The sequence below is a fragment of the Rhynchophorus ferrugineus genome, unplaced genomic scaffold (assembly GCF_030347505.1).
Source record: "Rhynchophorus ferrugineus isolate W39M unplaced genomic scaffold, kcgeb_rfMv2 rfM10, whole genome shotgun sequence".
Lineage (NCBI taxonomy): Eukaryota > Metazoa > Arthropoda > Insecta > Coleoptera > Curculionidae > Rhynchophorus > Rhynchophorus ferrugineus.
In genome coordinates, this window is record NW_027472589.1 from 31,703,258 (window position 1) to 31,727,959 (window position 24,702).

The window sequence follows — 24,702 nt, forward strand, 5'->3', positions numbered from 1 at the left end:
AATTAAATGGTTACATAAGATTTGATAAGTTTTTCCATTATTACTTTCAATTTTCTAGACGTTTCGCATTTCTGTCTAGAACAGATAAATAATATGAAAAAAAAAGATATATTTTGAAAATATACATATAGCAAATATCATTGTAATAAATGGAATAATATAAACATTCATAACACACATAAAATAAATATATGAGAATATAATATAAATCGTAAACAATTGAACTATAAATAGCATATATAAGTTATTAGAATTCCTATTAATTTAGAACATCTTTGACAAAAACTAGTCATACAAGAAATTTACAGGTCGACTGACAAACACATCAACATTCATAAGGCACAACAATCAAAAAAAGAATGCAGAATTTTTGGTGGAAATAGCCAACCTACTAAAAAAACGCTACCGATATGTGGATTCCTGAAAATAATTGAATATTTTTACTGAATACAAATATATTACTTTTCCAACGTTTTCGTTCCTCAAGTTTAAAAGTTTTGTTGTGCCTTGATCAAGATAATATTTCGTCTTTATGCAATTGTGCCACTGAGTGAGTATTGAGTTCTTAGTTATTTATTTACATCTATAAATTATGTAGTTTTAATAAGTTATTTTCCATAATTATATATTTGTTCAATAGCAATCTGCAAATTAGTATTACAAAATTACATTTTACTAATAATTCATAGCTTGGACACGTATTTTCATATTATCTACTGCAATTTTTCCCTTAAATAATAAATAATTGTACTATTTTAGCAAACCGATTGAAAAATAATGTAACAGGTCAATTTAAATGTCCCCGGCCTGACACATCGATGTCGCTACTAGAATTAAATCTATATGTTTTTTAGCTAGCTCTAATCCTCAAAAGATGCCTGTATAAATTTGACAGCTGTCGGATCATTAGTTTGTGAATTATAACATTTTGAGTGAAGCAACTTTTGTTATTGTGAAAAAAATTGATAAAAAGGAATTTCGTGTGTTGATAAAATATTGCTTTCTGAAGGGAAATACAGTTGAAGCAAAAACTTGGCTTGATGTCGAGTTTCCGGACACTGCCCCAGGAAAATCAACCATCAAAGATTGGTATGCTAAATTTAGACGTGGTGAAATGAGCATCGAAGAGGGTGAACGCGGTAGACGCCAAAAAGAGGTTGTTAACCGACGAAAACATTTAAAAAATCCACAAAATGATGTTGAATGACCGTAAATTGAAATTGAATGAAATAGCATTCACGAATATTTGGGTATGAGAAAGCTCTGTGCAAAGTAGGTGCCGCGCGAGCTCACTTTTGACCAAAAACATCGACTAGTTGATGAATCGGAGCAGTGTTTGAAGATAATCAAGCGTAATAAACCCGAGTTTTTGCGTCGATATGTGATAATGGATGAGACATGGCTCCATCATTTCACTCCGAAGTCCAATCGACAGCCATCCGAGTGGACTGTACACGAAGAACCCGCTCCAAAGCGTAGGAAAACGCAACAGTCTGCTGGCAAGGTTATGGCTTCTGTATTTAAGGATGCGCATGGAATAATTTTTATTCACTACCTTGAAAAAGGAAGGACCATCAACAGCGACTGTTACATAGCTTTATTTGACCTAATTTTGCGAAAAAAATATGTTTTACTATGGTAAGCCGGGGACTTTTCAATTAACCTGTTATACGTAAAATTAGCTTATAATTACTATCTAACTATTATTCTCGAAACTCATCAACGGACACCATGACGGTTCTCACTGAAATGACAGAAATTAGAACTTTAGTATACACAATGAATATTCCTGGATGCTAAAATAGTTCGTATTTGAAAATAGCATCTTGAGGGCATAATCTTAAAGATCAAAACTGTAAATCGGGCTCTCAAACGTGTAGAACGAAGAAATATCTTAAAAGAAGCAATGCAACTCCCAAAACTCTCTGATCATATTCGCCATTTTTAACAATAAATCATCAGAGAGAAAAATTGTCAGTTAATAAAACTTTTAGAATGAGTTCACAAACAAATGGCATTTTAACTAAATGTTTTTAGCGTGTCTTATACGAGAAAAATATCCTGCTTTTAATCACGTTTCATTTGTTCTTTGTATTACATTGTAGGAATTAAAATATTTGTACATGTATTATATCAAAGATTTCTGCTTAAAACAATATCGCAAAACATTAGCTGGTTTATTGACACTCTATATATATTTACCGGAGATTAGTCAATTAAATATTAAGTATTTAGCAGCTAATGTTAATATACAACATCGCTGATGCTTGGATGATAATGAGAAAGTGAGTGTGTAGCAGTTGTGGCCGAGCGGTTAAGGCGTCTGACTAGAAATCAGATTCCCTCTGGGAGCGTAGGTTCGAATCCTACCAACTGCGTTTTTTTTCTTTTCAGTTTTAGCAGAGTTTTCAGATTTTGAATTTTAATGTTATTTATAAAGGCGTTTGAATTTTGTCAATTAATTTTCGATATTTTTACATCCCAGGACGTAAACTTCATATTTTTTGATGGTGGATTAGTTACCAGTCATTTATTTAGAGAAACTCTAATTAAGAATTTTTATTGTGCAATTTGGAGTCATTAGTGGTTCAAACCCTTATCGTTATCGAAAAAATTAAACAATAATATAACTTCAAAATAGAAAGTTCAAAAAACACCATGTCATTCAATGTTTAAATTGTTGAAATATTATCAAACTGATAATATTTAATTTCGACATAATCAAAATTCTATGAAATAAACAATCATATCTATCGTATCGTATCAATTTCGATCTTGTATTAAAACCTACTAAAAAAAATTAACGGTTTTCTGTCTTGAGTAAAGAAAATAGTTAAATAGAAATGCCAATAATGTATTTACCTATTAGACATAAAATTAAAGAGATTTTCATGTGTCATACCCAGGAAAAGTTAATTTCAATAAAAAAATAACCAAGTTCCAAGAATTAATGAAAACCTATTTCTCTAACCATTTTTTAAACTCTTCTTGGATTATAAGTTTTTATGTAAATTTAACTTCTTTGCTGTTATAACTTTTGATAATAAATATTAACTAATTATTGAATGACCCACGTGTTGGAACTGAATGCTTTGTGCACTTTTAGTTTAGTTTTGCTTGATATCTCCTTTTTATTAAAGGATTTGCTAATTATAGCGAAGTATAAATTCATGTTTTTTTGATAATATATATTTTTCTATAATATGCCAGATATTTAAATGTGTTTACTTGTCTATTGGTAGTTCCTCAATTCGGATATAATGTATTTTCGCCGATTTCTCCATCAAATGTAGACCGACTTTCAAAATTCTTTTAAACCTTTCGAAAGAGTGCACTTCTGAGGAGATCCCATTGGAACCAAGTCAGGACATCACGAGGGGGCAAGAAGGAGATCGAGGGAAACCCTCAAATTTTAAAGACACTTACAAAGTTTTCACATATTTTTTTATCTAAAATAATCAGATATTTGTGTATAATGTTATATGACAGAAAAACCAATCAGTTTGCTTTCTGAGCATTAACTATAGCATATAGACCTAAATATATTTTTCTATAATATACCAGATACTGAAATGTATTTACTTGTTTATTGGTACACCCTCAATTTGGATATTTATTACTTTTAGCTCTCCCATCACCATAACATTAGTTTTGCTTTTATACACTATCCTTCCCTATTCTCTTAGTGTCATATTCCATCTCTTTGTAATATTCTGTAAGTTTCAGTTACTACATCATCTGCAAAAGCTCCTACCGACATATAAATTTTTCCATATTTGTATTCTCCATATTGTGTTTGAACTATTTGGCTTTTCTTTATTATTTCATCAATTAATTCTACAAACAGGATTAGCCTTGCCTTAGTTTTTGAAGGTTTTTGACTTGATGCTGTCTGCAATGACGATGTTGGTATTGATACTGTTCTATTCTTGAATTATTCTTACAATTTTATTACTTACGCGTCTTTGTTCTATTAATACCCATAGTTTTTTTCTTCTTACTTTGTCAAATGCATTTTCCAAATCAGTGAATGCTAGGTGCAATGACATCAACTCCTGAATGTATTCCCTTCCATCGCTCTGTTATTTCTTCATCTTCAGTTATTATGCCCCTTTTCTTACCTTTTACATATCTATAATTACGTGTTTTTTTTACCGTAAATTTTTAAAACTTTGTAAAAACTTTAGGTTTTCTTTATTGCTTCTTCCCATCCTTTCTCCAAATAGTATCCATATTTTTTTGTTGCTTCTTGTTTCATTCGATTAACTTTTGCTCTGGGTTTTGATTAATATATATTAGAGCATTTTCTCTCAATAATTAGGTTTTTTAAGGTGTAATGTTAATATATATAAAACGCATTGGCTGAAAAGTCTTGGGCCTAACAGCGCTAGTTTCTCTAGCTGTTAGCTAAGCACTAACAGTTAAGCTGTTAAAATTTTATGATATTCATAAACTTCTGAGTTATTATGCTAAGAGTGATACTATTTTTGTTAATTTCAAAACAATAGATCAAAGCCGATCGTGTTCTTGGTGTTTTAAGTTTACACTGCTTTTTGATGGGAAAAATACCGTTCAAGCGAAAGAATGGCTTGAAAATGTTATAAGGATTTCGATCCATTAGAATCAACAATGAAATATTGGTTTTTCTACCTTTAGATATGATCGTAGAGACATTGGTGATGCAGAACTCACTGGACGTCCAAATGAGCTTGTAACACCAGAGAACCAGAAAAAAATCCACAGAATCGATTGATCGAAATGTGAAGTTGCGTGAGATAGCTAACACATTAAAAATATCAAAAGAACGTGTTGGTTTTATATTGCATGAACATTTGACTATGAGAAAGCTCTGTGCAAAGTGGGTGCCGCGCGAGCTCATTTTTGACCAAAAACAACGACGAATTGATGATTCGGAGCAATGTTTGTCCATGTTTAAATGTAACAAACTGAAACTGGATTTTTGCGTCGATATGTGACAATGGATGAAACATGGATCTATCAGTTCTTTCCGGAATCAAAGTGATCGTCATCTGAGTGGATAACAACTTGTTACAGGCCTATTTTTAGGCAAAAGATAAATAGTTCTACAAAAGTAGTATTGAACTGTTAGAACGGCACTGTAATGATTGTGTAGCTTTTGATGGAGATTACGGTAATGAATAAAGCCAATTTTAAAAAGATAAAACGCCATACGCCCAGAACTTTCCTGCCCATGTGAATATATATCGTATAATCTAGAGTGAATCACTTTATTTCAGACTTATTTTAAATGTTGTTTATAAGATTAGTATAATTTGTTCTATTAAGAGTAGAGTAGAGTATGTAATAGAGGAATAAGAGTAGGAAACAGTCAAAAAATAGTTTTTTGTTGTCCTTATTATAATGGCTTTGTCGTAATATTATACGTAGAGAAGCATATGTCTGATCTCGTATTTTGTATTCAGGGTGGCATCTGGGGTATTTTGCGAACTATACGTCGAACGCCAGCCGTCGATAGGCCGTCAAACGAAAACAACGTTGTTTTGGATGTCTTTTAGACAAGGTGCGCGCGGATACAGACACGACGCCCAACCTGAGGGCCATTGCATTATACGGAACGGGCAGATGCCCGTCCGCCCGACTTGGATCCTGTTTTTTCCAATTTTCGTGCATCAGATGCGGGCTGCTGCCCATTGGCGTAGGCGGACAACTATATATTCCCTCTTCGTACTGTATTTCGTTATGTCTTCATACACTTATTTTACTAAATATTAGTTAATGTTACTTTTTTCGTAATAGATGTGATAAAGAAATCGCCGAATCCGTCTTCGGTGCTCATTTCACCACGTCAAAACTTCCTGGGGCATTGTCCGGAAACTCGGCATCAAGCCAAGTTTTTGCTTCAATTGTATTGTTTCCCTTCAAAAAGCAATATTTTATGAACACGCGAAATTCCTTTTAATTAATTTTTTTTTCACAATAACAAAAGTTGCTTCACTCAAAATGCCATAATTCACAAACTAATGATCCGACAGCCGACAGTCAAATTTATACACTAACTAAAAATTATATGGATTTAATTCTAATAGCGCCATCTATGTGTCACGCCGGGAACTTTTCCATTAACCTGATATTATGAATGTTGTTTTGCTTTATAAAGACATTTATAGAGAAAATTTGATACAATATATAATAATCAAAACATTTTCCATTATGTTGTCGATATGGCCCGGACAAACACATGTCTTTTTGCAATCTTAGGATTATCATAATAGTTTCACATTTTATTCCTAGCCACAAAACTACACTATTCTTTTTTTCTTGGAAATAATGAAATCGTAATGATGAAACGGTTCAAAATTCGTTTTCCCTGCTTTTGTTGTTTGTTGTTTATTGATTATATTGACAATAATGGCTTTGCAATTTCGCCAATAGATCTCGTTGGTTACAATAGAAGCACCTAATATATATAGTTATATTGGTAATTTTAGTAGTAAGTATTTTTTATTATAAATACCAAAAAAAAATATCTAAAAAATCGTCAAACAAAAATGCTCGGCAGCTGAGAAACGTAAACTAATTTTAATCATAACTTGACACCATTTTACATTCTATATATACTTATATAGACCAGAGTGTTTTCTATTTTTATGGATGCACTGCCTTTATTTTTCCAGTCCAAAAATATGAATATTACTTCGATATTTTAGAGATACTATATTATACAGTTTAATCGATAAATATATATCCGGCTTTCTATTATTTATGAATATACAAGAGTTATTACAGAGAATATACAAGTCTGCCACTACTAGTTTAAAAACGCATCAATCTAGTTATTGAATTAAAATCGACAATCTCTACTTGACAATTAATCAGGTACATCATATAACTGAAAAAACAAAGAAGGGCAAATTTATTCAACTATATTTCTGGACGTTTTTATAAGACCTTTACATGGAGTCGTCCAATTGTAGTTGGTAAACAAGTTACCTGCCAGACGAGCCAGATTCTCAAATAATAGATATTTGGGCATGACCCTGGATGTCGTGGAGTACGGACGTTGGATATGACGTCTTAGATCTGGATTTTAAGAGCAACATGAAGAAAATATTGTTACAAAATTGTAGTAATAACTAGTTGTAATATGTGTGTCATGTACTTTTTAAATGAAAAAAATTACACGATGAAACATGTCTATCTAGCTACATAAACAATAACAAACGTGACCTATACTTGCAAGCTCAATAAAGATTTTCTGTGTACACTACCTTTATCCTTTTGTGTCTTAAGTATTCTATTGTTTTTTACATTTCAAATGTGCTATAGTATGGCTTCATTAAATAAAAATTGCCAGAAATATAAACTTCAAAGCCATCTCTTTGAGAAATTTTAGATAACCTTTTCCTCAATTAACGAACCTAGCCGAATTAGATAAATTTATTATATCCGTCTACAATTCCTCGCCGGATATAGTTATTTTAATACAGAAACCGTTTAAAGCATCCAAAAGAATTTCCAAATTTTCGACCGACGAGTTTTAACAACTATAAATAGCTATCCGAAACGGCCATCAACAAATGTTTGGACACAAGTTTTATCTATTGAAATAAATAACCGAGAGATCTATTTTTATATATAGGAAACAAGAATGGCGACAATTTATGATAAGATATGTTTAGTAGTTCTTTTATCGTAACATAATAGTGTTGTAAGCTAACATAATAGTGTAGGAATATGTTAAATATCGTTTTTATTTCTCTTGTTATTTGGAATAAACTGTCTTAAAATGAGATATAGATAAAGTATAGTATAGAAAACTAAATACAAGGTAATGAATGAGTAGAAAATAATGCTTTTTTATACTGATGGTCAAACAGCATGGAAACCACAAAAATTAAAGTGGCACAAAAAGAGGCGGTTTTATAAATATTTTCTTTACTTGATATAACAAATTATAGTAATCTAGTCTAAAGTTTTAATACACAAAACAAAGTTGAGTTAGCTACACCATTTACTCAAGAACACCTAGACAGACTTTAATGTTCTCTAATTTGTTGGATTTGTTTTCGCTCTGAATAGCAGGATGATTGTTAAAATATCGGAAAAATTCACGAAAAAAAGACTATACAGAAATGTTTTAAATAAATTAGGTTTGGAACTTCTTCCGCAATTGACAACTCACATCAAGCAGGCTTATAGTTTATTTGTAATAACTGGCTTGGTTGGCGCAGTGGTAAAGACGACATGATGGTCCTCCTATTGTTGATATAGTCGCGGGTTCGAATCCTTCTAGGACTGGGTCGTAAATGTATGTTTGTAATTGTCCTAAGAGAGAGTGCAAAATCCTACAAGAAAAATGATCCCAGTCACGCCAGTAACCAGGCTAGGTAAGACCGGATGTCTCCTAGGATAATTTTTAAGTTGGTCACTCGCCGGTCGGTAGGTTTAATGCCGAGAACCGTGCTTCGGAGCCCACATTACACTGTAGATCAAGTAATAAATAAAAAAAAACTTATTTAAATTTTAAAAAATCTGATGTCCACTGATCTCCTTCAGTCACTCTAACGTCCTTACTGTACAGATATACGCAAACTAAGGCTTTTCCTGATTCCCCATTTTTGTATCAAATTAATACTAAAATAATCTTTACAATAGTCGTAAAAGGTGTCGAAAATGTTGTTTCATCACAATTTATGGATTGGATTACATATTCCTGGTATTCTGATACAAACGCTTTTTCTTTTCAGATATAGAGTATTTAACAGATAATAACTAGGCACAAAAATTATATATATAATCTGTAAACATTCGACTTGATCGGTATCTGATGTGTGTTGCTTTAAAACATTTTATTGTTGCGCATTATAATTAATATTAGCTGCACATTCTACAGAAATATACTTCTTTTGCTAAGATTCCTCCATACCAGTTTGAATTAAAAAAGGTGTTATGCGTGTTGATCACAAGGTGCTATGTCTGGTGGTCCTTCGCGATTGTTTTAATGTTCCCAGTATTTTTGCATTAATACGTTTCATCCGATTTTAACAGTTTGTTTATCTTTTTGTCTGCCAGACGATGAAACAGCGAAATGGTATCTGTTACATGTTCATCAACTGCTCAGCTATCTAAAAGTTCTTTCTGAGAGTTTGAGCTTGAGAGTTGAGTTCCCCCCAGTTCGTTATTTGTCATTAACATCAAATTCGCCACTTTTATGACAGAACAAAGTCATCGTATGTATTTAGAAATGTTTGATTAGCTTATGAGCAATTTCTGTGAATGAATATCACGACATCCCCAATGATGAAGTTGTTACTCTAACTAGCATATTGAAAGCATAAAGAAATAAATATATGTTTTAATAATACCTTAAAATACGGTGGTACCAATGAGCCCACGCCACTGGACGGTACCTGGTCTTATCGGCACGCGTCCGCCAGCCGAGATGCGTGCTGGCCCGCTGTGCTTAGCAGCTGTCGCAGCTGCAACCATTATCTCCAGTGCCATGTGCTCTATTTCCGAGCGACTGAGTCCCTCCAGCCAATTTAAACAGCGACCTTTTCGCAGGTTCGCGATACGTGCAACAGGTACCATCGATTTTTATCAGCCGACCATTGACAATTATTAACGGGCTTCGCATGTTAATCAAAGGATTTTTCACTTTTTATCAGCTCGAAGAGAACTATATTTCATTTTCTTCATTTCATTTTCCAAGCATCACGTTAGACAAAAAGCAAAACACATTAGAACAAAAATAAAATAACTATACTGGATAGTCGGAAGATACTCTCAACTTGATCTAAAATCAAAGAGGTTGATCTATAATACAATCATAAAACCAATTTGTACCTATGGGGTGCAAATATGGGGTTGCACTAAAATATCAAATCAACTAGTCATACAACGCTGTCAAAACAAGGTTCTTCGATTGATTACCAATGCCTATCGCTATGTAACCAACGAAGAACTGCACGATGACCTGGAAATCAAAGGGATTTGCGAAGTTATCCAATATTTCGACTTGAAACACGAAAGAAGATTACTAAATCATACTAACGTGGAAGAAATGCAACTGCTGGACAGCGCGCAGGATGTCAGGAGATTGAAACGAATAAAACCATACGAACTTCTATAAAGTGTATACTGTTAGTGTAAACTATAGCTATAGGTTAATAATTAATAAATAATTATAATTTTATAATTGAGGAAAACATACTGAGGTATTTTCTCGCACTCGTCTTGCTTGTTAATTAATCCAAGTACATAGGAAAAGTAGTAATAAATTAATTGTAAATTAAGATTGTACTAAGCGTATCTAATAAAGATGTTATAAAAAATTTTAAAAAAAATTCCAGTATGCATTGACAAGATTAATAATGTCCAACTAAACAATTTTTTAATTGAAAAGAGGCACCTTTATTACAATATATTTTAATGCTTGATAGATTTACAATTGGTGGTGTTACTTTTGATATATCCCATTAAATATTCTCAATATTTTCCCTAAATCGCTAGAAATTATTCGAAATTACACTTTCAGTCAATACGTGTAGTAGCTTTCTTCCCTCGTCATAGTTCTTTTATCAGCTACTAACAGGTTAATTGAAAAGTCCCCGGTCTGACCCATAGATGGCGCTACTGGAATTAAATCCATATGTTTTTTAGTTGAGATTTTGGTCCAATAAATTATACAATTCATTGTCTTCGAATTTTTTTGGTCCTCGTCCTCCTTTTTCGTTGGAATAATGAGGGAGTAATATCATCATAAGTTTCTAAAAGTATTTGATGGTCCTCGGCAGCAAAAATGCAAGTTTGAGCGATCCATGACTAGCGTCTATATGCACCTAATAATTCAATAATACTAAATAAAAAACTGTTAGTTTAGAGAAACAGGTAGAGAAAGAAATGTTAAAACCATCACTAAATCTCTCTGATCAAAACACATGCAATCACGTAATACAAATTGTCATAACTCATTCCTAATAAGTTAGTGTGCATTATTTAGTCATTCAAATGTACTATCTATAACTGAATCATTGTTATCTCTCAATTAAAAAACTCTTACTAAAAAAAACAATGCATAATTGTTGGTGTTATCTTCAATAAACACATGACCAATGAAGCAGCTCTAAAAGAGTTTCTATTTTCTATTACATTATATGTATTTAATGAAATAAAGTATTTCATTACAAATGTTCTTCGATAATAATATTATATTATCTATTATAAACATCTAAAATAAGTTATATATCCAAATAAATTTGAACAATCTATGTAAATAGCCATATTTCTAATATAATCCATATAAATAATATATGGTATTAATTGATAACCGATGACTAAGTTTTATATTACACAATAACATGTTTATTTTTATAAGGTTGCAACTCGTTGGTGGCCAATAAGTTTCTATAACAGGTTGGCTTAATACCAAGTGCAGCAGAAACCCAACCAAGGCTATTCGACATCGAAATTTATACGAAATGTTCAAGCATCTTGGTTAGGATATCTAATTCAACATCTTTCACTTAACATCTTAAAGTGTAGATTTATCAATAGTATTATAACAAAAACATCAAGCTTCTACCATCTTTCAGGTAATTTACAGATTTTATCTCATAGAGGTTTGCTTCTTTGTAGAGTATCCAATTGTATAACAAAAATTGCTAATTAAAATAGATCCTATTTCATAATTTTGATAGTTGATAAAGAAATTCAATATTGATCGTCATTCATTAATTCATTAAAATAGGTTCCTAACACCCTTAAATAACATTTATTTACATACTAGCGACCCGCCCCGGCTTCGCACGGGTGCAATGCTGATACTAAATTAAATACACTACAGAAAAAATATGAACGTTGTATATAAAAACATAGCGGCCCGCTCCGACTTTGCACGGGCATAAAATATATATGCCTATGTCACTCAATGAAAACATGATTAAAATCGATCCAGTATTTTTGGTTCATTCATTACTGCCCTTGGCCTGCACGCATTAAATTTGGAGTAAAACAATTCCTCTTCCCCTATACTTACTATGAAGATTTCCTGCTATCTTTGGAATATCTAAATTCATACAATTTTTATTACATTACACATTTTTAAACGCAAATTTTAAATTTGTAATATCTCCGAAAATATTTGTTTAATTTACATTGCTGTAAGGAACCATATTGATCTATATTAATTGCACACTGTATTTAAGGTACTTAATTCGATAAGGATTAATGCCGTATTGCTTAAAATAGCTTCGTAAATAAGCCATTTTCTCACGTAAAAAGTAAACAATAAAAATGGTTAATGTGGGTTATCCCTAAAAGATAAACATATACCATCGCGGACTTTTTTGTAGACCTTTTTATGGTGTACAATACTGTAGTACATTAATTTGATCTAACTCGTAGGGTTAGGCAGCGTTTTTGCTAATTGCTAAATAAGCCTAAAAAAATAGGTTAATTTACGACATCACGTTAGAAACCTCCAATATTAGCAATGTTGCCTTAGTATATTATGCATGTATTATACATATAAACCTTCCTCTTGAATCACTCTATCTATTGAAAAAAACCGCATCAAAATCCGTTGCGTAATTTTAAAGATTTAAGCGCACATAGGGATATAGGGACAGAAAAGGCGACTTTGTTTTATACTATGTAGTGATGCAGAATGAAAGTGTCTGGAGCTATTCTACGCTATCATATAAATATATGTAAAAGTTCTCCTTTTCAATATTACTTCATATACGCTAACTTTTTGGTATTTTTGATGTTGTACTGTCTAGTTCCTGTCTTAATGATGATGAAGGTACAGATGCGTCTGTTTCAAAGGAATTTGTGCAGAATACGTGTCCTATAATTTTCAGTTTTCTTACCTCTCATTTTACTTTATTCTAACTTGAACTACTAGTTAACTAGTCGGCGATGACTGGGAATAACATATTAATAAATTTCAAAAAGTTTCTGGAGTTCTGACAAAAGCATCTCAGTTCAGGCTGAATGATCCCTAAAGGTGCACCAAAAGCTATTGAAATTGCAATAACGTGAACTAGTCCACTGGAGTTTGGACAGAAGCTTTCAGTTCACTAAAACTGACAAACCAATGTACAGAAACTTTCTGTTCATTAGTGGACTATCGTGGCTTATTGTGACACTGTAACGGAATATTACTAGTCTACTAGAACTGTCATTCTAAATGTACACTGTGACCACTTTTTATTCATTTTTTTATTATTATTTTTTTACGGGGTTCATTTACCTAAACAAATCCATATTGGTTAAAATACTTACCGAGATAGGTGGATTTTTTTGGGTTTAGGCATAGAGTCAGAAAATTTGACTCTTCAACAGGTATGTTAAAAAATACATGAATACAAAATACAATAGTATTAATATTAAAGTAGTAATACAATTCGTAGACCAAGAATTTGAGACTGATTGTATAGACAAGATAATATCTCATGATTATTTTATTATATTGTCAATAGGTCTTTAAACTGTCTGTTTAACTCTTCGATTTTATCATAATAAGAGCACAGCAGTAATTTTGATATAACATTGTAGCGACCTTGAGCATGTCGAATTTTACATCGTGGAATAACGGTCTACAAAATACCCAGAAATATAATCCCAGATGTTGAACACGGGCGGGGTGCCAACTGAAACCCGACAACGAATAGCTGGCGGCAACCCCGAGACGTTTATCTGGGATATTAATGAAGGGTATATCGGTCATTCAGTGCTCAACCCTCGTTCGGTTAAGACGTGCCACCATCGACTGCCCAAGCCTCGTCAACAGGTAACTCCGCTGCCATCCTTTTTATCTTTGTATTTTTCTAATTTTTTATATTGTCAATAAATAACGGTCACATCATGTAAACACCACTGTTTCATTTCGATTTACCTCCATTCACCGAGCCACATCATTTACCCTAAAACATGTTATATCATATATTTAAATTTTTTGTCGCTATTCTTCTCATTCAGTCTGACGTATATCATACAATTTTAATTATCTGTTTTCCCATTAACAATAAAATAATTATAACTTGTCTCAATACATTTTTGTCTTGAACAATTAAATAAAGTGTTAACAGACATAGACTTAAGTCTTCTTTCAGTATGAAAGAACAAATAGATCCATATTATTTGAATTGTTAGGAGATATCTTGTGTTCTCAATAAGGTTGCAGCTTTTTTATATCTAAGTTTCGCCTCGGCAAAAAATGGAACTGAATCGTGAACATTTTCGTGCGATGATTTTTGACGATTTTCGACGTGGATTATCACAACAAGAATGCGATGGCGATAAAGCTCCATCAAAAAACACCGTGTATCGCTGGTTTAGAATTCAATCGTGGTCGTAGTTCGCTGTCCGACGAGTTTCGTGAAGGTCGTCCAAAATCGGCTCTTGTACCAGAAAACATCGATGCAGTGTGCGAAATGATTAAGCAATATCATCATGTCACCTATTGTGAGATTGAGGCATCCCTAAGCATTAGTTCCACCAGCGATTTTACATAAGCACTTAGCTGTGCGAAAGTTATGTTCGCGTTGGACCCCACACAATTTGACAATCGCTCAAAAAAAGGCTCGTGTCGATTGGTGCAAAGAAATGCTTAAGAAATTCATCGCGATGCTTCGAAAAACGTTTATAAAATCATGACAGGTGACGAATCGTGGATATATTTGTATGAGCCCGAAAGCAAGCAGCAGTCGATTGTATGGGTGTTCCAAGATGAACCAAATTTGAAGCACTTCAAAGAAAATGGTGGCCTAATTCTTCGGGAAAACTGGTCATATTGCAACAGTGCCTCTAGAGGATCGTAGAACAGTAAATTCTAATTGGTACACAACCATTTATTTGTCGGAAGTCTTCGGTGAAATAAGGAAAACAAACAAGAGACGTCGGATTGTTCTTCATCATGACAATGCGAGCTCTCAAACAAGATACTATTTGAGCAGTCGACACATCGAATTGATGGGTCATACGCCGTACAGCCCTGATTTGGCACCCAATGACTTCTTTTTGTTGCCATCCGTGAAGAATAAACTGCGTGGTCAACGATTTTCATCGCCCGAAGAAGCTATTGAAGCGTTCAAAAATCATGTTTTGAAGATACATCATTCGGAATGACATAAATGGTTTGAAAATTGGTTTCAGCGTATGCAAAAGTGTATCGATCATCGTGACGAGTACTTTGAAAAACAATAAAAATATATTCGCAGCCTAACTTTTTTTTTCTATTCCCGAAATATTCTATATGGTCTGTGGACGTCAGTTAAACAAATTGAACGATGTATCGTTACCAAAAAGTCCAGCAATAGCCAGTAACAGACCCAAAGTCAACTTGCATGACAGCACTCGGCCATACGGTGCAGAATTTGCGAATAAATTACTGTGTACTCACCAGGCATAGCTTTTTCTGAGTACCATTTGTTCTGATCGATGCAACATGACTTGGCTGGCACACGGCTTCGAAATGCTAAAAAAGTTCGAAATGGATCGTTGCCAAATCAATATTGTTCTTTGGACGCATAATCGCCATGTTGCCAGAAAGATGAGAAAATCACTAGATCACAGATGTAAGTCTGAAAGAAGGTTTGTCGAAGGAAATTATATTGATAAATAAAATTATTTTAAGAATTATTGATGGAGGCATCTTTTCGTTTCTGAACATCCTATTATTATATGAAAAACAACATGGGTTCGCAACGCATATGCTATTATTACTATTGTTTTCAGTTTAAATGTTTACGACTAATTGCCAAACGCAGTGAAACAAAAACCGATCGTTGTCCGGCGTTACGAAAATAGTTCGGAATTCTTGCCAATAAAAATTAATACATAAACAGGTGCAGAGGCCGCGTCGGCTTCGACCGACATTAAATTATGTAACGACGGGGATCCGACAAAGAAAGTTACGGAGCGTTAAAAATTTAAGGTCGACGTTGACGGCGGCGGCGGAGGGCAAGAGTAAAGGAAGAAATAAGGTTAGTTTTTGGCGTGTTCTTATTCTCGATGTGTCGTCCATGTTTCGACGTTGCGCTTGTTTCGACGAATCCCGTTCGATTGTTTGTTGTTTTTCTTTTTTTGAAGATTTTTTTGCGTGACCTCTATGCGCTAGCCGCTTATATAACTCAACTAGTTGATTGATGTTGTTTTTTACTTTAGATAGTTGATTTATTTGTAAAATTTCATTGATATTAAAAATATTATGAATTTGATGAAATTTACGAGGTGTACCGGAAAGTCATTACCGGTTTTTCTAAGAAATGTCGCTAGGCTAAGTATGCAATATTATAATTTGAGACATTTTTTATAACATCTATTAGATACGCTTAGTACAATCTTAATTATAAATTAATTTATTACTACATTTCATTTGTACTTGGATTAATTCACAAGCAAGACGAGTGCGTGAAAATACATCAATATGTATTCCTGAATTATAAAATTATAATAACTTATAGCTATAGTTTACACTAAAAGTATACACTTTATATAAGTTCGTATGGTTTGGTTTGCTTCAACTCCTGACATCCTGCGCGTTGTCCAGCAGTTGTATTGCTTCCACGTTAGTATGATTTAGTAATCTTCTTTCGTGTTTCAAGGCGAAATCTTGCATAACTTCGCAAATCCATTTGATTTCCAGGTCATCGTGCAGTTTTTCGTTGGTTACGTAGCGATAGACATTGGTAATCAATCAAAGAACCTTGTTTTGACAGCGTTGAATGACTACTTCATTTGAATTTTTAGTGCAACCCCATATTTGTACCCCATAGGTCCAAATTGGCTTTATGATTGTCTTATAAATCAACCTTTTTGATTTTAGATCAAGTTGAGAGTATCTTCCGACTAACCAGGTTCTAATGTGTTTTGCTTTTTGTCTAACGTGATGCTTCCAATTTAGTCTACCGTCAAAATGGATTCCAAGGTATTTTGCTGATTCTGCTTGAGGAATCGGGCATCCATTGAGTGATATAATTAAGTTTTTATTATTTCGCCGCAATGCAAAATTAACGTGGACAGATTTGGAGTTATCAAGTTGAATTTTCCAATCTTTCGTCCATTTGTAGATTTTGTTGTAGTATCTTATATAGTAGCTTCAGTTTTTGTTCCCAAATCTTGAATTATAAAAAGTAAAACGTGTGTCAGGCTCTATTATACAACTCATTTAACAACTATTCCAATAAGTACATGTTCGATTTGTTCCTATCCCTATAAATGTCCACATACCATATGAAATCTCATTGTTTCAGGATATGGACGACACATGTTATGAAGTATCGTCGGAGCTTTATGAAGAACATGACTATAGCTCTAAATCCAAGCCAACGGTTGATCCAAAGAGTAAGTATTTAAATAAGATTTGACGAATATACGAGCTCCGTGATTTTTCAGATGTGGTAAGCACGTTTTCCTTTGCTTTGCCAAAATATTCCATACAAGATTCTGATGGAGATCACATACTACCTCGACGGAAAATAGGACATGGAGAATCAATAGAAATTGGTACGTTCTAACGTGAATCGGTTCCGTAGAACTTGAAATATCATGTCAACCGTCTCGAAAAGTTTTGAAAATAATTACATTTCCACATTATACCGCCCATATAAGTCATGCAGGTCACACTTTTGCTTTTTCTTTTCAGAACATAGCTATAGCACAAGTTTAAATTTAGTTGGTTTACAAGTATGGCGAGGTGCTCTTCTCCTTTCCGACTGGCTGCTTCATTATGGTCAAACCCTTTCCGGTAATGACTATATTCTGGAATTGGGTAGTGGGGTAGGACTCACCTCCATAATAGCGTCTATGTTCTGTCCAGTCATTTGTACCGGTATCTGATTTTTTAGGAAACATTAAAATTAATAAATTATCGGGTTTATTGTACATTTACAGATATCAACAGAGGTGAGATATTCAGCTTGATCAAGGGAAATGTAGCCAGAAACAAGCACGTTGTTCGATATCCGATTGATGTTCAGGAATTGGATTTTAAGGCTGATAATTTGTCTGAGAACATCATTTCTATATTACCTAAGGTTACTATTGTATTAGCTGCTGATGGTGAGTAAAAATTGTGAAGGCAACATCATTTAACACCACTACTATATTTCTTTTCGATGTTCAAGTCCAGAAGACCTAAAAAATGACTGGTAAAGTTAAATTCAAATATTTGCTTTTCTTCCTTTCTGTTAATTATCTCAAGAACAGGGAAGTACTGACATATACACAATAATTATTTATTAATAAGGTATTGAGTCCTGATTTGTTTTTAAAACCAACGATGTCAAAGATGGAAAAGTGTCGCCCATTTCTTTAATATTATTTTTGGTACTCTTTTATCTTCCTGTTTTTCTTAGAAGTTTCGTAGCCCAGCTACTGCATCTTTACCATGGCAACCACACATAATAAAGTTAATGAACCAACACTTTTTTCTTCGTCAAATACGACCGTTTTTGCTTTAAATCAATTGTGTCCAAATGTTCCTGTGAAACGTGATGTATCACCCATTACTCAATTGAGATACTTACAAGTAGCGTTGGGAACTATCGACTGAAAACAGTCGAAACAGTCAATAGTCGCAAAACAGCCGAAACAGTCGGTAGTTAAAAAACTACTGACTGAAAATAGTAATTACTAAGAGAACTAACTTTAAAAAAGAAAAACGATGTAGAATTACTTTTATATTTGAATGTTCTGTGGATCTCTAAAAAGGAATGGATTTTTTTCTATGGAATGAAATAACACCCCACAAAAGTTTTATTGTATTTTAATGAATTAATTGCTATTTTTAAATAATATACTATAATAAAATATAAACAATACAATAGAACTTAAGCAAAACCTAAAAACTAAAGATGTACAATAACTATCAATACTAAATAAAAATTAAACATACCTAAACATAGAAAAAAAACATATATTTACTATTGAACGGAAATTATTTTTTGACAAAATCAAGAAAAATAGAGATCAGAATATTTTACTATTTATCATTCCCAATTTTAATCTTTCTACCCCATTATATTAACAATCTTGAAAAATATCGTACCAAAATGCTATAATATTAATATACAACATATTGTTATTAACAAACAAACTACCAAAAAAATCATAAAATTACATATATTACATATAAATCTATGTAAACATAAATTGGGTACATTTTTGTCAAGCTCGCGGTTAGGACGACGGAGCCAGAACGTTAAAAATCAGTCGAGTGAAACAAGTAGAACCAAAAATAGTAACTACAGATACGATTGAAACAGTCGATAGTAAATAGTAACAAAATCAGTTGGACCGAAAACAGTTACTGGTAAAAAGTAGTAAAATCAGTCGGACCAAAAATAGCGAACTGGAACAGTCGATAGTAAAAAGTAGTCAATTACTAAACAGTCGATAGTCAGTTTCAGTCGATAGTTCCCAACACTATTTACAAGTTCCATCACTTCAGGTACCTTCATTCTCCGATCGTTCAATATTATTCTGTGGATTTTATCAATAATTTCTTTCGTTATGACTTTTTACACCCTTAATGTTCAGTGTCACTCTGTTGATATCACTATAGCGTAACTCAGCACTTCTTAATAAATGAAACTGATGGTGTGGAGCGTTTATCAAGCCTTTCCTTGGTTTTTGTGATGTTTTTTGGCGTAAAAATACTGTTCAGTACACTTTTTTTTAACTTTGTTAATATTCGACAAAAACTAGACAACGCAGCTTGCTCACAGTAATCTGTTAATATATGGTAATTGAGAGTAATAGTTGAGTTCAAAATGCCACTGATTTATCAAACTGCCCTCGCCTAACAAGTCTGTTTTTGATGATCTTCGCTTAATTAACTTCCTATTGGTAACGAAATTTTGTCAAAACTTTAAAAAAATATTAGAACAAACATGTTTCCTTTTTTTTTAATCATATATTTTCTCATTGGTTTTGAAACACCAACATTAAAGCAGATTCTCATGTAACTATAACAAGTTTTTGCTAGAAATACCTTTATAATAACTTCCACATAAACCAATAAAACTTGGTATAACCTCTTATTCTGAAATTGAACCCCTATAAAAAACACACAGTACTAGGCGAGTATTTGAACAATGAACTGAATTAATAGGAACACTCTTTAACCTCTTAGTGATATACGACGACCACTTAACTGAGGCCTTCGTCAAAACCGTCCAAAAACTCATGGACATTCCCCCCAAAAGAACCCTGTACGTCGCCCTGGAGAAGCGCTACGTCTTTACCATCCGCGACTGCGACACGAGCGCCCCCTGTTACGATTACTTCACCGAGCGGCTGGCCACCCTAACGAATCTCAACGTCGAACAGCTGGACACGGATTTTCCCCAGTATTTTCTCTACGAAAAGGTGAAGGAGCTGGTGCTGTGGAAGATCACGTCGAAATTTTGACGGAGACTTTCGGTTGGATTCGTGATGTTTCCTTGTATTATAAATATATATATTTTTGTTTTATTATATATAAATACTATAGCGGTTATATTTGAATACGTTTAAATATGTTTTTGGATAAGACAGCAATAAATCTTACCAAAAAACGATACTATATATATTTGTAGTGGTTAAATTATTACTACATTGGTTAATAACAGGCAGAATACTCAACATCGACAAGTAATTTGAGCTTTAAATTTAGAGCTTTACATAAGTATAGTCGGTTGCATAATGTTAGGAACCTATTTTTAGCTTTTCTTGGTAATATTTAGTTTTTTTTTTTAATATTTAGAATAGCATGCTATTATTACATATATCATATTGAATATGTTTGTCAGGATTTTTTTATATATTTAGGGATTTGAAACTTAATAGCAGACGTGACATCCAAAATCGTAGTAATTTTAGCTTTACTTAAGTATAGTTGGTTGCATACTGTTGGAAACCTGTTATAAGCTTTCTTACTAATATATAGTTTGTTTTTTAATTCAGGATAACATGCTATTATTCAGTTTAACGTATATAACATAGAATTTATTTGGCTGGAGTTGTCTTATCTATTTCGGCATTTGAGAATTAATAGCAGACGTGGAAACCAATGTCAACAAGTAATTTGGGCTTCAAATGTATAGCTTTATATAAGTATAGTCGGTTGCATACTATTGGAAACTTGTTATAGGATTTCTTGGTAATATTTGTTTTTTTTTCACTCAGAGTGACTATTACTATTTTCAGTTTAAGATATTGAACATTTAGTATGTTTAACATTGAATATATTTAACTAATGTTATCATATATTTCGGGATTTAAGCGATTTTTAGGCTAATTACACAAGGGGTTTTCTATTAAATAGTAAAAATTTATTTATTTTTCCTACAAAAATCGTTCAGAGTCATGTTGAAGATGACCCCACAAATATTCAAGGATGCTTCAAAGAAACATAAAAAAAGCTACAATTAACGGACCAAAGATCAGCGGTAAAATGTGTACGATGTTATTTCATATGCACCCAGTGTGATATCTAATGTATGTAATAATAAATATCATTTTTTCCTAGTAATCATCTGAATCATCAAATTTATTGGAAATAAACTTTCTAATCGGCCAGTCAAAATTGATCATGAAATAATTTATTGAGTTCAAGAAGACTACAGGAAATAGCTTTATTCGTGGCTTAACCCCGAGATGGTAAAATAACTTTTTCCACAAAGGAGATTCAAATATTCTGCAGAAAAAAATATGTTTCTCTTCTTTGTGTAAATTAATGCACAAAGACGAGTTTGTTTATTTAAATGAATAATTTAAAAATATATACACTTAAAGATGTTAAATCGATACGTAATGATGAAAGAATTATGAATTGGATGGAAATCTGGTCTTACTCTATCGTCTGTCTAGTTTAAAATAATACTGATTCCAATTGATGATTATGCACATGATATATAAGAATTCTTTTTGATTCTTAACTTCCATTCTTGATAATTCATCGTTCCTCTTAATTCTGATTAATTCTTGACTCTTTTGACTGTTTCTTAATTCGTGTTTTTTTACTATTTCTGTAATTATGTTACTGTTTCTGGTCTTGGTTCTGTAACTCCCTCTGGTTCTTGGTGGTGGCTGAGAAGATAGGTTCAAGAAACCCTTTTTTATATCCCGATTCGTTCAGAATTTCGGGGAAAGATAGAACCCCCATTATCCAGAAATCCCGACAACGAGCCGATGCAACATCCTTTTTGCTAGATACGTGTTTTCTGTTTGCTCGGTGCCTCTCTTATATTAACCTAGCTTCACCAAACTTTCGATATAATGATTCTCCAAAGTTTCTCAATTTCTCACTTCAGGGAAACGGCGATACTTAAACAACCTAGTTAACTAGTTTTATGCACCTTCAATGCTTTGAACTGTTGTATTTATTAATAATGATTATTATGATATTTAATTAATTAACGCAATCAAGCTTTTCCAAAAATCTTCAAGTATATTTATGGATTGCTTATTATCTATGATTTTCCTCGTCGAAAAGATGAAAACAAATTTAAAACAACTTTTCACCCCAAGAGGTTAGTTTGCAAAACAGTTCACTGAAGAATTAAATCTTCAACATCATCTCCAATGGCATCATGGCATTCGTCATTTTTCATATATGCCTTTATGTAATAGGTGTTTGCATGTATTTTAATCATATGTAAAGTATCAGTGAAAACAATAGTTAAACAGCTTAACCTAATTGTTAAATGGGACGGTATAGACATTTCTCTACATAATATAGCAGTTTCCCATTTAGTATTATTGAATTATTCAGTGTATACAGACACTAATTAGGAAACCCTTAAATGCTATTGACGAAATAACAACATTGAATGAATGGCCATGAGTATTCCGCTTCAGTGTGAATGTGGATGACTCTTCTGGACTAACCCATGAGGTCTTGCACTTGAAATTATTGTAGTAGATACACTTTTCATCAACAGTTACAGTACGCTACAGAAATAAGTCTTCTTTTTTTCGTGTGGCAGCAAATTTTCTGCCTTTTGGATCTTTCCCATCCCATGTAAACGTTTGAAAACAATTGATTCATCAACTGCTGAGGTATCTGAAAATTCTTTGAAAGTTTGAGCTGGATCTTTGTCCAATAAGTCTTGCGATTTGTTATCTTAGATTTTTTAGTTCTCTATGCCATTTTTTGTCATTGATATCAATAGCACCACTTTGAAGTAATTGAAACCAAGACCGTAATGAATGTTGATTATGATTATCGTATGTATACATTGAACAAATCAATCAACGTACATAAATGTCTAAACCATTGAATTTAACAGTTAACTAAGATTGTTTATAGCCACCTATAACAGATTAATTGAAAAGTCCCCTGCCTACCATAGTAGAACACATTTTTCGGCAAAATAACGCTATGTAATAGTCGCTGTTGATGGTCCTTCCTTTTTCAAGATAGTTAATGAAAATTATTCCATGCGCATCCCAAAATATAGACGTCATAACCTTTCCAGCCGACTGTTGCGTTTTGCCACGCTTTGGAGGGGGTTCATCATGTGCAGTCCACTCGGATGACTGTCGATTGGACTTCGGAGTGAAATGATGGAGCCATATTTCATCCATTGTCATATATCGATGCAAAAACTCAGGTTTATTACGCTTGATCATTTTCAAATACTGCTCCGAATCATCAACTCGTTGTTTTTGGTCAAAAGTGAGCTCGCGCGGCACCCACTTTGCACAGAGCTTTCAAATACCGAAATATTCGTGAATCATATGATGTACATGTTCAGTTCATATCTTTAGAGTGTCTGATATTTCATTCAATTTCAATTTACAGTCATTCAAAATCATTTTGTGGATTTTTTAATATTTTCGTCGGTAACAACCGCTTTTGGGCGTCCATTCACCACGCCTAAACTTAGCATACTTGATGGTTGATTTTCCTGGGGCAGGTATTTTTCCCTTTAAAGAGCAATATTTTCTCAACACGCGAAATTCTTTATCAATTTTTTCACGATAACAAAAGTTGCTTCACTCAAAATGCTATAATTCACAAACTAATGACTCACTCACTCATCTTTTGACGGTTAGGGCTAACTAAAAAACATATGGATTTACTTCTAGTAGCGCCATCTAGGTGTCAGGTCGGGGACTTTTCAATTGACCTGTTAGATATCTCCGATTAGGATTCCCGCCAGCGCCTAATAGTTACAAAAATCAATGTTCAAATGTGATGAAGTAAATCTTTCAAACTTCACAGCCCTAATTTAAGATCAGTAATAGCAGATATACTGTAAATTTTGTTTGATATATTTTGTTATTAGCTCACTGTAACGATGGAACAGTGCACAATAGAGTAATTTTGCATATGCCGAATACAAAAGCTGATTAATCTTTGACTATGGGACCGAAACGAAACAAGAGCCTCCCCATCCGAAGGCTGTATAGAGAGCAAACGAGCTGGAAAATCGTTAACGTCGTCGACTCCGTTTTGCAAATACAAACGCCGATCTGATCGAGTTATCTCCATCCACGGGATACAATTTGGGCGCCATTGTGGATAAATTTAATTCGCGATATTCCGAATATTACGGCCTAATTTCTGTTCGTCCGTTTTAACTTTTCGACGAGTACTCTTATACGGATACGATTCTCGTACTGTTTTACAGAGATATCACTAAACATGTATCCAGTCTAATTAATAAAGATGCCATTTTATCAACTAGTATATTAGATCTATATATATATATATATATATATATA

The 24,702-nt window shown here is 33.1% G+C and overlaps 1 protein-coding gene and 1 non-coding gene across 2 annotated transcripts; both read left to right on the forward strand.

The window, feature by feature from the left end:
- The first annotated feature begins 2,296 nt into the window (after positions 1–2,296).
- TRNAS-AGA (transfer RNA serine (anticodon AGA)) lies at positions 2,297–2,378 on the forward strand. The gene has a single exon. It is a non-coding gene; the product is annotated as a tRNA-Ser (tRNA).
- Positions 2,379–15,823: 13,445 nt separating this feature from the next.
- Positions 15,824–21,292, forward strand: LOC143203459 (methyltransferase-like protein 22). The gene is made up of 6 exons (XM_076415623.1): positions 15,824–15,971; positions 17,241–17,331; positions 17,383–17,493; positions 17,633–17,818; positions 17,881–18,048; positions 20,123–21,292. The coding sequence occupies exons 2-6, from the start codon at positions 17,244–17,246 to the stop codon at positions 20,398–20,400; spliced, it is 831 nt and encodes a 276-aa protein (XP_076271738.1). The 5' UTR covers positions 15,824–15,971; positions 17,241–17,243; the 3' UTR covers positions 20,401–21,292.
- The last annotated feature ends 3,410 nt before the right edge of the window (positions 21,293–24,702 follow it).